The sequence below is a fragment of the Mchenga conophoros genome, linkage group LG15 (assembly GCF_057382185.1).
Source record: "Mchenga conophoros isolate Kocher_MC1m ecotype Shallow Benthic linkage group LG15, M_conophoros_male_GT1.1, whole genome shotgun sequence".
Taxonomy (NCBI): domain Eukaryota; kingdom Metazoa; phylum Chordata; class Actinopteri; order Cichliformes; family Cichlidae; genus Mchenga; species Mchenga conophoros.
The window spans coordinates 5,088,766-5,105,758 of record NC_140540.1 but is presented as its reverse complement, the minus strand read 5'-3'; the positions used below and the strand labels follow the sequence as shown (position 1 = coordinate 5,105,758).

Below are 16,993 nucleotides of genomic sequence, written 5' to 3'. Positions count from 1 at the left end.
CCCGAACACCATACAAGGGTTAAACTTGGAACTGGCCTATCTGACTGCGGATGTGTTTTAGAAATAAAAATAATAAGATTAGCCTACAAGAATTTTTTTTGTTTTACATTCTTTTGTTTTGTTATTTTTGCATGAAGAAATAAAAACAATGAATTGACCCTGATCCCTCACATTTTTCTTTGTTTAAGATGAAGGCATCACAATTTCAATACACTGACATCAGTGCCATTTATTCCACCCTAAACTGCTTTCCGCTGCTATCTTATTCACAAGAGGTCACCATTTATTCCACCCACAGTGAGTTTTTAATATACTCTCTCGGCTCCATTACCACGCAGCCACTAGTCTTTAAGCAGGCTGGTGCACTTGAGAGGCCTCTCAGGTCAAAGTGTGCTGCTAGTTATGTTATTATGACACACTAATCGTCCTGTGGTCTGGCTGCTGTTATCCCCGCGTAACAGACACTAAGGCCCTGCAGTGTGGTGTGTGTGTGTGTGTGTGTGCTGAACGCTCCTAATGCCCTGAGGCCTGAACAGGGATGAAGGGCAAAGGCAGATAATGACTTTGCTGACAGAGGACATGAAGGGAGGGAAATCGGAGACGTGGAAAACGGGCAGGGGAAGGTTGAAACCTTTCGCCTGTTGTTTTCAAACTAACAGATGACCACGTACTGTCTAATCAGTGCCCTTATTAATACTTAAATGTAGAGGTCAGAGTAGGATTCGACCCTGTCTGACCTGAACACTGGTGTCACACCACTGACCTCCTGTGGACACTGTTCATCACTACGGCTCATTGGTGGAGGAATTTTGATCAACTCGGTATTGATCGCATACAGTGAACTAATCTCTAACGTCCTCTAAGGTTTGCACACAGGCAAAATTAGATAACCTTGAAGAGAAACACATAATCCTGTAATGGTAGGAATCTAACCCAAATAAACTTTCAAGATGACCTCTACACCTGTCAGGTGACCGCAATTAACCTGCAATTAGTTTACAAACTAAAAGCTCTGAAATAAAAACACAAACACAGAATTTTCACAAAGGACTTAAAATTTATAAATATTCTCTGAATCGAACATTAAATCAGTCGGGATGTTATAGAATTCTTCAGAAAAACAAACTAACAAAAAAATTCCAAGAGATTTTTCAGAGAGCAAGACAAAGTGACAATAATCTGATACACACATTGCTTCTCTACTCCAAAAATATCTAGACCTTTCACTATAATTTGTAACCCCCCCACCCAAAATATACGCCAACAATAAGCATCAATACAGACCACACAGAAAGCAGAATCTCAGGGGTTGCTCTGGGTACTTTTCTTTCTGTGGACACGCTTCCTGTGAGGCATCAGCACAGGTTACTCAGTGTGTGACCCCGCCACTGTGGACGCCACGTACAAACTTCCTGCCCTGCCTTGTTGCCATGTTAAAGAAGGATGCGACTGTGCCTGTGGGGTGCTTGGAGGAAATTCACTTGAGTGGATAGCTACACACAATCTGGCTGGAAAACGTGGGGCAGCCTCCTTGCTGAGCTTTCTTGATCTAATTTTCCAGGAAGTCTCTGCATCTCTCCTAGTACTCAAAAAAAATGGGGGCAGGAAAAAAAGGAAAAGCTGCTGAAAGGGTTTAGGATGTGGCCTTGTGACTCCTCTACATGCTTCTCCAACACCTGATTCATGCCCTCTAGGGGCCAAATATGTAACAGCACATCTGGGAGAAGGGCAAGAGTGGTCATCTGATGCAGGAGGGAGAAACTTCATTTAATCTAATAATTTTCACACAGTGCCTAATTCCTGACCCTCAGTGACTTTTGTTTCAGAGGATGAAAACTGGTCCCACTTCAGTATCCGAGGGGGATCTTCTCCTTGAAACCCAGGGGGCATTCTGTCCTGTCTCAGGTGTCCCATCAGTCTCTCCCCTAATAGGACCAATCAATAAAAGCTCAGGTGACCACGTTGCCACATTCTTCCACACGGCATGTGACCTGGAAGAGTTGCCCCCCCCATTCTTGAGGTCAGGTTGGACTTTTTTTCTTTCCAGCATGTAAAGACGGGAATTCTGATAAAACACGAGCCCGTGTTTTCATGCGAGCGCTTTCTCCCCTGCCTGCTCGCGTGAGCTTCACTGTGGTCTCCACCCAATTAAAAATGATATAATTTAAAGAAAAAAAAATTCTAAATAATATTTCTATTGTTACAAATGAACAGAAATCTTTTCTATCCTGGAGCACAAAGAAAACAGGATATAGTTCATCAATTAGACACAGTATTTCCAAATAAGTTAAAATTAAATCTTAATATGTTTTACTAGATTTAAATATTTTTTTCTTACTTTAAATATAATCATTACAGAACTTGCAAAAATACTACACTGTGCATTGGCTGTCTGTTTAAAGAGTGCCCGGTGCTTCCTGGATTCAAATATCTACACTTCATTAGAAGTTGGCTGGATGGGAGATTTCCATTGGCCTATTATCTCCAACCTCAGGTCATACATCAGTCCCCATTAATTGTTTTTTTTTCCCCCATTTGGTCAAATTTCAATTAACATTTCATTGTTTTTGAAACTCACCTGAAATAAACAGAAAAATAATGCATATCCTCTCGATTAGTTACGTTCATTTTCCAAAAATAGCAAGTCTAAAAATATACTGCATACACCATCTTAGGAAACTGACATAATAAAATATCCCTAATAAGGAGAAATCGTAAAGTAGGAGAATATATCTATTTATATTACCTCTTTGAAGAATCTGGGGATTAATAGAAATAATAACAACTTAAAAGCAAAAACCTCCCAATAATCAGGATTTGATTTTTGTCTTGGGTCACGATTCGTGCGGCTCAAATAGAGAAAAAAAGTTCAGGATGGCTTTAGTGTGTCAAAACTTTTGCAGGCTTTACCCAACGTTGAAGGACGGGGCGTTTGCTGCGTGGGAAAGCAGCTGGTTACTCTTGATGCCGTTAAAGGTACACGATCACGCACTCCGACACCACTCACAAGTAAAAAAAAAACGCTTGCGAGGTTAAGGCGATAGAAGAGTGTGGTGAGAAACCTGCCACAACTTACAAGTATCAAAATAGCCCACCTGCCCCTCCAAACCTCCACCCAAACGCCCTCCAGCTTGGTGCTACGTCTGCCCGCACAGTGGGTCAGGCCTCCATCCAGATGCCTATTTGAACTCTAATCACATTGACAGTGTGGATACATACATGTATATATATATATATACTGTATAATTATATAGGTACGTTAGAGCTGACTGACAAATCGGATGGAATGACTCGAGCGATATCCCATGATTCAACATGTCGAGCATCGGGTTATATGACAAACACGCTGGCTGGCTGACTTGACTCCTCTACTGGTTAAGTAATAGAAATACACAGTTTGCACTGACAAAAGCAGCCACGACATCCTCACGGTTTCCTTCTACAAAGGTACAAAAAAGACACACACACACACACACACACACACACAAAGAAATGATATACAGTGAGCCCCACCCCACCCGGCGTCAATATTAAGTAGCTGGAAGTTGAACGCATGTGTAGTAATTAAGGAATGGATTAGTGCAATAGAACAAGGAAGTGAGGACTAGAAGCGCTGACGGAGAGGAGTGAGGGTGGAGACGGGAATTCTGGCTTGCGTGAGACATCCTTTGGTTTATCTTGGCAGAGAGGGGGTATTGAGCTGTATCGGCGATCAGAAAAAACAATCGGTAGCTAATGTCATCCGCCTTTCTTTTGGAGAGAGGGTGCACAAATGCCAAGCGCATCACATCTAAGCTGACAAATTCATGCTTTTCTCTTTGCCGAGCGAACAGCCAACGAAACTTTTTGCTGTAAAAATGTACAAAAGATGTTCTCCACTATTTTCAGACCTTTTACTGTTTGTAAGAGAGCCACGTAGACTGAACCAAACCCTACTTCCAAGGACTGCAGGTGCACCCTGTTCTACCGCTTCAGTGTTTGATGTGGCGAGACGTAGCTGCCTGAAGCTCTCCCTGCAAGTCATAAGGCAAGTCACAGGAGTAAATGTGAAAAAGTATACACGACACCACCAAAAACCCATAAGGGAGCCTCTTCTTCAAGTAGCTGAGATTACAGTTTGCTTCGACATCTTTCACCACGTGTGTTTATTTTTTTACTGGTTCGAATCTATCGCGAGACATTTTAGTGTCACTGGTCCGTACTAAACAAAGTTAAAAGAGCCCTGCTCTAGTTTGCTCGAGTCTAGTAGGGAAAGGACTGTCTCACGAACCCCGTTCAGGTGCAATCATTTTAGTTTTGCGCAGCTCATCACTTGAGATGAAAAGGTTTCGGTCAGTGTCAGGAGAAGAGAAGCTGCTTGTTTTGGTTTTGATTGCCTGAAAGCTTCCTTAAAAAAAAAAAAAACTAAAAAAAAAAACATCACACATGGCGACAGTTATCCATTCACCCCGGAGTCACACTTGCTCTCCATTCTCTCTGACACGCACGCGCAGACTCATGCGGGTTCGAAATCGGGAGAAATGAGACGACACTCTCTATTAGCTGCTCCTTCACTCTCGCTGCTTGAGCACCGTTAACGCCGAGCGGACAGCGCAGGCCTGTGTTCCCCAGCAGCGCCTCTGTGCCGGACCATCCCTGAGCCACTGGCTTACAAATGGAACAAACATGATTGTTGTGCTAAGACGCTTGAGGGGAAACACAGTCCTGACAGCAGCCCAGCTCGGCCTGGCGTTCAGCAATTCTGGCAGGGAAGCGATTGGAGGCTGAAACCTCAGAGTGTGGTGGAAGCTTTTAAAAATTAAAAACAAAATCTGATCTGAAGAATGAATTATCACTCCTTTCTCTTCCAAAACCAAAACCAGAAAACATTGGTGCTCTGTCTACCACATTCCAGCTAAAGGGATCTGTGCTTCGTATTGGCCCAATAGACGACCTCACCCCATCACCACCCCCTTCCCTCTGATTGTGAGGTGCTCACTGGATAAAAACAAAACAAAACAAAAAAAGTCCCTCAGCCCCTTCACTCCCTCTTCTTTGTGCGGGATGGGGCGGTGCTTCATTGACGATTAATTCAAAAGGTGCAACAGCCCTCCACCCTCTACTGCAGATTCTTCAAGATGCGACCGTAACGAAAATCGTAGACGTGCCGGCAGAGATACACCAACTCGGGGTCGACGTCTGTGGGCACACAGCGGTGGGAAGGAGGGGCAAAGTCGGGGCGGCAGGGCACCATACTGGCACTGCCAGGCGGGGCACCTTCAGCACGCCGCTTCACCAAGGCACAAAATCTAGGAAGGGAGAGGAAAATTAATTAAAAGGCAACTTTCCTGCTTCTCTGCCTTCATTTTCTTCTTTTCACAAAGGTTATCACGGTAAGTGTTCATGTTCCTGCAAATTCATTAACAGTTGTAGTGTCACCAGTGTGTGATTTAAAAAAAAAGCTTCCACGTGTCGTCAAAGCTGAGCTGTTCATTTCAAACTTCAAACCTTGTGAAAAGACTTTTTCTTCTAGCAACAATTACCGTGTTCGTTACTTACCTACAGTACTGGGCTAGTGGGAGAACATAGCATCTGTCTTCTATGCAGGCCACGCTATTTTCATCCTGATGCCGAGAGGCGAAAATCTCATTCTGAAATCAACAGCAGGTGTGAAGAGTCACATCTCTGTTAAGCGTTTCCTATTGTGCTCGGCGAATAATGACGAAATTACACTTTTGTACTAAGAGCACAGTGGGAACTATAATTGTTCATTAGCAACAGGATTTTGCCTTTTTGTTTCTACCTTATGTACTGCCAAAGACACACACACAAAATCCTGCTCTGTTCAACACGTGCCATTGTAAAAAGAACATTTCTAGAAGTAAAATCGTTTATCTTTCCTGTTCTTGGCTTGTGCACGTCTGAGGTCAGAGAGATATCATTTTTGGGCTTTATGGTCAGACTGAAGAGCAAACTAACTATCCACAGTTTCAGGGCAGAGCAGCGACAGTAGCCTCCTCATTGCACATAATTTTCTTACACATGTTGCACGAGCACAAACTGTTCCATCGATAAAAACTGCATTATCTTTAAACAAAGTGATGAAAATTAAATAAAGAATAAATTTCATGGCTGCGGTGGTGTGCAAAAGTCTTGGGTCACCCTTCAAGAAGAGACAGACTTTCTTATCATCTTTTAAAGTGGTCTTGAGCAACAGTTCGAGGCTTTCTAAGGATCTTTCAAAGTTTTCTTTGCTTTTTCACTCACTTTCAGTCCAGTCCTTGTACCTGACCATTTTCAGTAAATGATTAAGGTTTTTTTGTTTGTTCACACTGACCTGTGAATGATTCAAGCATAAAAAAGACACCTAACTCAAGGGATGAGCCTGTCTCGAGTCTGCACATAGCAGACAACTTAGAGAAGCACCAATTTTAACATTAGGCACTCTTTTACTATCAGCCTGCTGCAAAAAAACATCATTTGCTTCAATTTCTTTAGCTGAATCAAAAGACGCCAAAGATAAGACAGCTGTAAAACTGTATTTTTGCACCAACAAGATTATTCCCAAAGAGCTATTAGCTGAACATGTGACACATGTCAGCATGGTGTGTAGTATGCCTTTAAAAGATTTGAGGAAACTGGACATGTATCTGAAAGCCATGTCCTTAAAAACTGGAAAAAGACCAGACTCAGGACCCGAGAGATACATCTGGCCCTTCGGTTTTGGGGATCTTGTCATAAATGATGGAATTATAAACAGAAATCTACCATACAATACTATCTGGATTGGTAACTGTTTCTTTTTTCCATGAAATGATCCCAAACACGCTGCTAATGCAGTAAAACCATACACAGTGGAACACTGTCAGTCATGGATTGGCCTCCCCAGAGCCCAGAGCTAAACATTACTGAAGCAGTGTGGGATCACTGTAACAGAGTACAGAGAATAAAATCAGCCAACATCCAAAGAAGAACTCTGAATGTCCTTCAAGAAACCTGAACTATTATCCTTGCAAATATTTCAATAAACTGCTGCACCAATGTCCCATTTTCTTAGCTTAATATATAGAAACGAATAGTGGCTCAAGACTTTTGCACAGTGCTATACTTTATATATTTTGACTTCATCTATTCTTACACACAACACATAAGCGCACACACACACACTTCATGGTGTCATTTTTTTCCTTAGAGGATACTGATTACGTAATCCTTCGCTAATGGAGTAAATCAAATAAAGTGTTTTTATTTGATGAATGTTGATTGTACCTTCTCTTGTCTAACATACACACAGATCTGTGCTGTTACTGTTTGTCTGCACAAACATCTTGGCTCCAAATCTCTGCCTCACCTCACAGTGTGTGCTGGGATCTCTGCCTCCCTGTGTGTGCTCAGGTCGGTAGTACCAGAAAAGACTCATCATCAGCTCTCCTGAGGGATCACATTAAGACACACACACACACACACACAGAGGTAAACAAGCTTGGCCATATGTTCCTCCGGTCATCCATCAATACACATGCACCACTGTATCGCATCATAATCTCCCCCCTTCTCCTGATCTTTTTTTACCTGTTTTGGGGTCCTCCCACAGCGCTGATATCTTGGCAACATATGGGAGGGATTTCTTCCTGGGGCCTGATCGTAGCAGCACAGAGTCTCTCACACGTATCACTTCACCGTCCCTCTCGACTCCTTCGTAACATTGCCGCAGGGCCGTCTCATCCTCTCCCTGAGACACACACGAGCGCGCAAACACAATAAGGAAAGATATAATTCTCATTATAAAGACAAAAAGGAATCTGTCACACAAAGCTGTATGGTCAAAACACAATTAACTTTTCCCTCAAGAGACAATTTCTTTGTCCTTGTGGAAGGCAGTTGTGTTGATGCTAAGGTTTCCACTGGTCAGGTATTTGGAATAGAGAAGGTTTTCCTTCGTACAAGAAGCTCTCTAATATGCTGATCATCTTCATCGTACAGAGATGGACTCTCAAAAAACCTACCGCGATGAAGACCTCCCTCTCTGTGGGCATTCCAACAGGTAGCCAGCCATTAGTGGCACGTCTGCGGCTGACCCTCTTTTGTTTGGTGCTGCTGAGGCTTGGCACAGATGGCGACTCCTTTGTCGATAGCTGTGCGCGGCCCACGGACAGAGAGTCACCGGAGGGCTTGGTGCTCTTTGGGCACTCCTTGGCTAGCTTTAGCCTAGCCTGGGGCTGGTCTCGTCCAGACAGGTGGTTCAGTAGGTGGGGTTTAGTCTGCGTGGAAGTGGGCACGCTGGACAGAGGGCAGCTGGACATGGGCATGGTGGGGGGAACCAGAAGGGAAGGGTTGTGATCACCCTGAGGGGAGGGGTAACCCTCTGAAACAAAAAGGTGACAGTAACAATAAGCAAAGGAACTTCTGAACCCCATCAAATGGTAGATTGATTGATTGGTAATTTATTTCAACATGTGAACAATATACAAGTACATTTAGAAAAGAAATGAGAGAAAAAAAATATACTATACAAATTACATACAAAAAAACATTCTGATTAATTTACATGTTGAAAGGGAGTGGGAAGAAGTATACACTTATTTAATCCCACCCCTGTCCCATAAATTATCAGTGAATATTTAGTCAGCTTCCTTACTGATATAATTTGTAATAAAAATAGTGAACAGATTTCTGATATACTATATACTATAATATCACATCGTGAATTTTTTGTTTGTTTGTTTTTAAATAGAGACATTCACTTAATTTAAATATTTTCCTTTTCTTTATAGATCGAGAAGATCATATTTTTATAACTCTTTTTGAACAGTTTTATGTTTGGACATTGCTTTAATTCCATATTCAGTTTGTTCCATAGTTTCACTCCTTGAACAGAAACACAAAAGCCTTTTCTTGTAGTACGTACCTTCATTGTTTTGAAGTTACAAAAACCCCTTAAATTATAACTTCCTTCTTTCAAAAAAAACATACTCTGAATATTACCTGGCAGTTCTTTATTTTTTGCTTTGAATAGAATTTGTGCTGTTTGGAATTTCACTATATCGTCAATTTTCAATATTTCAGACTGCAAAAATAGTGAGTTTGTATGTTCCCTATAACCTGCATTGTGGATGATTCGAATTGCTTTCTTTTGAAGAGTAAAAAGTGAATGTAATGTGGTTTTATAGTTATTGCCCCAGACCTCTGCACAATAGCTTAAGTATGGTGAAACCAGTGAACAGTAGAGAATATGAAGTGATGTTCTGTCGAATACCTGTTTTGCCTTGTTTAGTACTGCAATGCTTCGTGATACTTTGGAATGAATATATCTTACGTGAGCTCTCCAGTTAAGTTTTTCATCTATTATTACCCCCAGAAATTTATTCTCACTGACTCTTTCAATATCAACACCATTTATTTGAATCTTTGCATTAGTATTTAAACTACTATTTCCAAATAACATAAGTTTAGATTTATTCAAATTTAATGATAATTTGTTTTTATCAAGCCAGAACTTCACTTTACTTATTTCATTAGTCATATCCTCCAATAAATTCTGCAGATCATCACCAGAGCAAAAAATGTTTGTATCGTCAGCAAAGATGACACAGCTGGCTACTTATCTTTAGCATAAGCCACATGAACCTTAAATTATATATACACACACATAATTTAAGGTTCATGTGGCTCATGCTAGATAGATAGATATATACAGTGGAACCCCGACTTACGAATACCCCGTTTCACGAAAAATTCAAATTACAAAGGGACTGAACGGCAATATTTCTGTAGTAACGAAATCCGCTGGCTCTGATTGGCTGAGCCTACAATGCCCACAAAGCCTTCCGAATCATGTGACAACCCCTCGGCTTCCGTACTAGCGCTTCGCTGTTTCACTTGAACGACGTATTGTTGTTCTAGTTAGCAATTAGCCTATAGCCTATCGTTCAGCATCGCCTCACTCAAAACGCGCAATGGGTGCTTCGATTTACGAAAGATCTTCAGGAACAAATTAATTTCGTAAGTCGCGCGGTTCCACTGTGTGTGTGTATGTATATATGTGTACGTATATATGTGTATGTATATATATATATATATAATTTTTTTTTTTTCCTGCTTAAAAGTAACCTGCTTCTTTTATCAGTCTAGCTACGTACATGACACATGACACATTGTAACCGAAAACTTTACAATAAGCCTAAAGCTCCTTAGCCACACACATCTAAAGCAGTTACCTCATTCTGCAGGCAATTTAAAAGCTCATGGCAAAAGACAAAAAAGGACTACATAAAACAGAAAGGCTCCACTTGCTTGATTTCACAATTGGCTTGAGGCATATCATTTATCAACAAAGGACTCTTCAGAGTCTTTAAGTAATAGCTTTATGTCTAACTATTGGAATAAAGGTTTATTTTATAATACTGGCAAAGAAGGCTAAAAAACAGCTAAATCAAAGAAGTGTTATCACAAAAGAACTTGCCATCATTGTGAGCAAATCCTCAAGTGGCCTCAGAAAACCACTTAAGACGGTGATAATTAATAATCAGCAATTAATACTGAACATTTATGAAACCAAATCTTGGGGCATGGGGGTCAATCCACTCACCTGTTTTGATATTGTGCGTGCATCCACTGCATCCTGTGCTAAAAGAGCAACCCCTGCTGGTGACAGGAGCCATCGCTCTGTAGGTATACCCACTAATCCCGCAGGCGTCACCGTAACAGGGTGAAGCCACAGAATTGCAGTAGGCGGGGTGGGCTAGTCCCGATGTATGTGACACCTGCTGCCCCAGCAGCTTGGAGCCGCTCATTCGGCTAGGGCACAAACTAGATGGGGGCAAGTTAAGAGGTCGCGGGGCCATGGTGGCTGAAGTTGTTCCAGTGTGTGTGGGGTGGGCGATGTGTACGTAATAGCTGGAGAAGCAATGGTCGGCGGTGCAGAGGCAGGGGTGAGGGCTCAGGGTGAGCGCTGTGTGTGGTAGGGAATGTGTCAGCGATGGTGAGGTTACTAGGCACTCGCGCTTCACAGGGCTCATGGCTGAGTTAAGTGGCTGATCGTCTGATTCTCCATAGGGTTGCTGGCCTAAAAAGAAGGCCAAGCCGTGACAGTAGTCCATTGAGCGCTCTGCAGGAAAGCAGTAGTACGGGCTCAGCTCAGTCTCCAGCTGTTCCTCTTTCACTTTCTTCAGTGGGTATGCTAGCATACTGCGTGACTGGTAGCCCGGTTTTGTCAGTCGATGGGTGCAGCCACCCGTTTCCCACTCCACCTTTGGCTCAAAGCCTGCCTTCTTGCAAGCTGTGCAGCCACTGTGCAGGGGAGGGATCTTTTTCCCCTTCTGCTTTTGTGTGCGTCCCTTGTGCTGAAGTTTGGCCCTCGAGTGCGACTTTTGGGTCGGGCCCACGACGGGAGCCTTGCAGTCTGAAGTAACAGTAGCTGTGGGTGCAGCCTTTGCTCTTTGTTTACTGGTAGCAGAGGAACTGGTTAGCTTCAGCAGGGCTGCGGCATTAAGTCCAGCCAACCGTCTGGGTGCAGGAGCGTCAAGGCACTCCTGACTCATCCCCAAACTTTCATCCCCTCGGCTAACTTTGGCCCTCTTGGCAGGCTTAGAGCTTTGGTACGCTTCAAGTTCATGAAATGTGGAGCCTTTAGTGTTGGTCCCTCGCAAAGCCTTAAGACCTCCGCAGACACCACCTCTCACTGGATCTGCATCCAGGAAAGCCCCTGCATTTATGGGTTCCTCCTGTCTCTTGGCCTGTTTGGCTGCTGGTTGGGGATCAGTGGCTCTTTCTAGTAGCAGGCTGTTTACCGCCTCAGCATTGAGAGAAGCCAGTCTCCGCTTGCGTGGCTGAAAGACTCCCAACCGAATACTCTTGCTATAACTTCCACTGCATGATTTTAATTTGTTTTTTGGTGACGACTTCTCCTCTTTTCCGTCACTGCTTTTCCTTTTTTTGGACTTGGATTTGTGAGATAATCGTCTGCGGCCATCCTTTCCTTTACTTTCCTTAGACCTCTGCTTTTCACGAATGTTTTCCTCCAGTCGGGTCAGGAGGACATGGCAACTGAGTCCTTCACTTTCTGAATTCCCAGCCCTCCCTCGCAAAGGGTACATTTTCCTGTCCCGTTTCTTGACGTGCCTCCGGTCCACCTTTCTTTTCTGCTCTGATCTTTCTGTTCTTTCCCTCTTGTCATTCATCCTCTTGGCCATGTTTCTGTCTTTTTTAGTGACCTCGCTTATCTTCTTTGTCCTGCCAAATCGCAGTGTGCGCTCAGGCCAGGCGCCGTCCATGGCACCACCATGTGGCCAAAGGCAGCTGTTGTCCCACCACTCTGGACTTTGGTTGTGCCCAAGGGAACCCTTCTGCCTTGCGTGAGTCATCACATGCTTGTCTATGTGGCCTAGAGAGAAGAGATGAACAAGTGGTCAAAACTCCACTTTTGTGCTGATTTTCTACTCTTACACAACAGATCTCAACCAATCCCTGGCCTTAACTCAGTAAGGGTTAGTCGTAGGGTGTCGTAGTATTTTAACCACTTTCTAAACAAGAATATATTTTAAACAAAGTCTTATAAAGTATTGTGCAAGTCTTAAGCCTTTCCTCTGTTATATTATTGGCAAAGACCAAGGAACTGATCGTGGACTTCAGGAAGACCAGGAAACACTTGACCCCTGTTTCAATCCAGGGGGTCAGTGTTGACATTGTGGAGGACTATAAATACCTTGGAGTACACATTGACAATAAACTGGACTGGGCTAAAAACACCACAGCACTTTACAGGAAGGGCCAGAGTCGTCTCTATTTTTTGAGGCGACTGAGGTCCTTCAACATCTGCCAGAAAATGCTGAGGATTTTCTATGAGTCTGTGGTGGCCAGTGCGATCCTCTATGCTGTTGCATGCTGGGGGAGCAGGCTGAGGGTCGCAGATGCCAACAGACTTAATAAACTGATCCGTAAGGCCAGCAATGTTGTGGGGATGGAGCTGGACTCCCTCAAGGTGGTGTCGGAGAGGCGGATGCTGTCCAAGATAAAGACAATGTTGGATAACACCTCCCACCCACTCCATGACATGTTGGTCAGTCACAGGAGCACGTTCAGTGAGAGACTGAGATTACCGAAAAGCACCACTGAACGACACAGGAAATCATTCCTGCCTGTGGCCATCTCCCTGTACAACGCATGCACTTAACACACTGTTTGCTGCTACAGCTACACATGTTTCTTTTCCAAATATTTATTTATAAGTGACTTATGTATGTATGTATGTATATATATGTATATATTGTACTATTCTTAGTTAGCGTATTGTCTGTCTTGTCTTAATGTTGGTTTAAAATGGAGCACTGTAACAAAAAATAATTTCCCCCAGGGATCAATAAAGTATTCTGATTCTGATTCTGATTATGCAGGAGAATTGGAAATAGGTGAAACAATTTATACGAACATGAACAAATCTGGTACAAACACCTTTATTCTTCAACATAAGCTAAACTCTCTTAGGCAAGCTTTCTTATGGTTTCTTCAGACTTCTTCTTGAAGGACGTTCAAAACTCTTGTTTGGCTGCGTTCCATGTGCTTTTCAATCCAGGTATGCTTTAACTTCACTGGCAGTGTGTTTGGGATCATTGTCATGCTGAAAAAAAAGCCATTTCCAATCAGATGGTATTGCATGGTGGATTCAAATCTGATGATACTTCTTCTACATTCATAATTCCTTTTGAAATTTTTGACAAAATTCCCCAAACCACTGGCTGAAATTCAGCCCCAAACCATGACAGAGACTCCACTGTGTACTGATGCCTGTAGACACCAGAGTTATTATAGTTTGTATTTTCTAATTAGGTTTGATTTTTATTTAGTTTTGATTTTTGCTTTTAATTCGGTTTAGTTTCAGCTAGTTCCAAAAGTGAGTTTCCTCATTTGAGTTTAATTTTCGTTGTGTTACAATGTTTCGTTTTAGCTTAGTTTCTATTAGTTTCAGTGTTAATTTTAGTGTTATTATTATTGTATTGAGGGTATATGGTAAAGGCAAGATTTAGGAAACTCAGAAACACTATTATATTAAAAACACTGAATAAAAACAAGCCTCACAGTCTTCGCAGAAATCCAAAGTTCCAATAAATACATCCATCAAAGCCTCATAAGGCAAGTTTTGATTAAAGCTTGACCAACCTAACAAATACCAAAACTAGGGATATTTCTATTTTATTTTCCTTTTTTTTTTAGTTACTTTTCACTAAATAAATTCAGTTCGTTTTAATTATTTTCAAATGTCTATTTTTTTTTTAAATTTTAGTTAGCAAATGTTTTTCACATCTGGTTTTAGTTAACTCACTGCTGTACCTCTCTCCTGAACTCCTCTGTACATATTGATTTGGGCCAAAAGTTTTACATTTGGATTCCTCACTCTGTAAGACCTGTTACCACTTGGATAACATGACACAAGAACTTTAGTCTTCTCTCTGTTTCCCTCCTTTAAGAACAGCATCTTGACAGCTACCCTTGCACTGACATCATTTCTGATGAGGCTTCAGTGAACAGTAGATGGGATAAACTGAAGGGCCACTGAAGCACCTCTCAGGTCCTGTGTCAGCTCTTTCTTTCCTGCTTCTTAAGGGCACGACCTCCATCTACTGTAGACACATTTGCCACTTTTTATTTTGCCCACCACTTGTCCAGTTTCCTCAAACACACTGCACTTTTTAGCCAATAGTTCTTTGGGAATCACCTTGTTGATTTGAAAATACAATTTTATGCCTGTCAAACTGTGATATCTTTGGCACTTCAGCTACTGGGAACAAATTATGCATTTCTGCAATAGGCGGCTAGTAACAAAGTGCCTAAAAGTACAATTTAAAACTGGTTCTTTGCCAAGTTGTTATGTGTAGACACAACACGGGTTAGGGTGTCTTTTTTAAGCTTGAATGATTCATAGGTCAGTGTTAAGAGGCTAACAAAACTTTCTCTGAAAATAGTCAGGACTGGACTGAAAATGAGTGGTGAAACAGTCAATGTCCAAAAAAAAAAACTTGCGAAAGGCCAGGTTTAAAAAAAAATGACAAGGAAGTCTGGCTCTCCTTTAAGGGCAGCCCAAGACTTTTCTACAGTACTTTACATGAACCTTTACCTTGTAGTTCTTAGTTAGGCTTTTCCATTTCGGCAAAAAATCCATACAAAAGGGCGAGTGCTACCACGAGGCTATCTTTGCCCAACAATATAGAGGTTACTAGTGACATGGTGGATATTGGGAGGTAGCTCACAATATAAAAAAGACTTCCCTGTCAACAGTAATTCAAATCATTTACCAAAAAAACTTTAACTGGATCCATAGAGATCTATTTCAGCCCTTGAGTTCTGCCACATTGCGCGGTCAGACCAGGCAGTGTTATGCTGTGTAGTAGGGATGACACTGAGACCAAAGATTACTTCAAATGTTTTCAACAGTCATAACTTAAGACGAGACAAAGCTAGACAGGATATAAAAAAAAGAACCAAAAAACCCAGCAGAAGTCAACAAGCCACACACAAAACAAAGATACCGACTATCTTGCATAAGCCCTCAGCTTAGATTTAAATCCAACATCTGATTCAATACATAAAGAAACTTAATGATGAATAGATTCAGCTGAACGGTTTTGTAATCAGATCATATGGCGAGCTGCAGCTTTTGTGCGTGTGCCTGGGATCTTCTCATTATGACGGGTTTGTGTCGCACTGGAGAAACTGATGCACTGTGCCATTCATTCACTGTGCTCATTGCCTTATCACCACATGTACACACAGCAGGCAAGCAGCAGCTTGTTAAGGCCAATTGTTTAGTCTGCAGTGTTTAGTCTGGCAGGAAAATGTCAAAAAAATCATCTTTGACCACAATAAGTGCAAGTGAGAGAAAAATAAGGCAAATAAATTGAAGCCCATTTAAATGTGACACTTTTAGCCGTTTTAAATTGGATGGTGTCCAGCTTCCCATTACTTTTCTAAGCGCCCGTGTTATGTAAAGAAAGAGAATCTTTCCATCTGCAATACAACACAATATGTGATGATTCCCAAAGCCCACCGTGAAATCATTTAACAATTAAACCTAATTAGCATCAGCCAGAAAGTGTTTGCGGAAAACTCTCCCTGCGCTCAGCGTAAAACTGCAACACAAACAAGCAGAGAGTGACTCACACACTGTATGTTTGCGTTTTAAAATAATGCCCGTACAGAGATCATTACTTTTCCTTTTTAGTGTTCGGGGAAAAGGTAAAGATGAACCATCGTGTACCAGCTAATGAGGCGGGTTAAACTTTTAAAGACCAATATCTCCATTTAATAACCCTGCAGACACATTCTGCACCGCGAGGAAAAGAAACCAAGACACAATTAGAAGTTTTCCATCATTGGGCGTTCTTTTTTGTTAATCAAATAAAGGTTTTCTTTTTCCCGACCCACAGGAGCTTCTTGTCCTACACCATATTTTCCATAATTAGCTATAATCGGATAATGAAATCCTCCTTAATGACGATTGATACGCATATTTACAGCTGCTGCTCGTCTCTCCATTCTCCTCGCTTTAAAAGGTGCAAGGATACTGGCTTTAAAGTTTAAACATTTCCCCAAATGAGCTTTAGATCGGAATGATTCTATTGGTTACCCGCAGTATTATCACAGTTAAGCTTTTTAATGTTTTCCCCAGTTTATTCTACATGGAGCCAAACAGGCATCTGTTCAGATGAGTGTGCCTGCGCTCGGCGGCGAGAGGCCTGATGGTTGATGCAGATTTCTCTGCGGTGCGAAAACGTTCGAGGCCAGAAACTTCTATCCCAATAGATGACTCGCTAACAGTAGAAACCCGACAAGATTCTTCTAACATGTTGGATTTTGTCGGCCACAATCTGACTGGGCTTGCGCAGCCTCAAGGCGGTCCAACACTCCAGCGTGCAAGAGATCCTGGCAGTATCAAATCCGATTTTAGCTCAAGGGCTAATGAAAACTGAAGACAACTTTCTGACTCAGTGATTAATGTGACATTAGAGGAGTTTAAAACATT

The 16,993-nt window shown here is 42.1% G+C and overlaps 1 protein-coding gene across 2 annotated transcripts in view; it reads right to left on the bottom strand.

Moving 5' to 3' along the window:
• Nucleotides 1-1,037: 1,037 nt before the first annotated feature.
• LOC146557554 (bromo adjacent homology domain-containing 1 protein) overlaps nt 1,038-16,993 on the bottom strand; it is a 29,793-nt gene continuing 13,837 nt past the window's right edge. For both annotated transcript variants that reach the window (XM_085246296.1, XM_085246297.1), the window contains exons 2-7: nt 10,568-12,361; nt 7,986-8,344; nt 7,552-7,711; nt 7,331-7,410; nt 5,539-5,630; nt 1,038-5,288 (exon numbers count right to left, since the gene is read on the bottom strand). In XM_085246296.1, the coding sequence (XP_085102422.1) occupies nt 5,099-5,288; nt 5,539-5,630; nt 7,331-7,410; nt 7,552-7,711; nt 7,986-8,344; nt 10,568-12,341 (2,655 nt within the window). In that variant the 5' untranslated portion in view covers nt 12,342-12,361 and the 3' untranslated portion in view covers nt 1,038-5,098. The remainder of the gene's footprint in view (nt 5,289-5,538; nt 5,631-7,330; nt 7,411-7,551; nt 7,712-7,985; nt 8,345-10,567; nt 12,362-16,993) is intronic.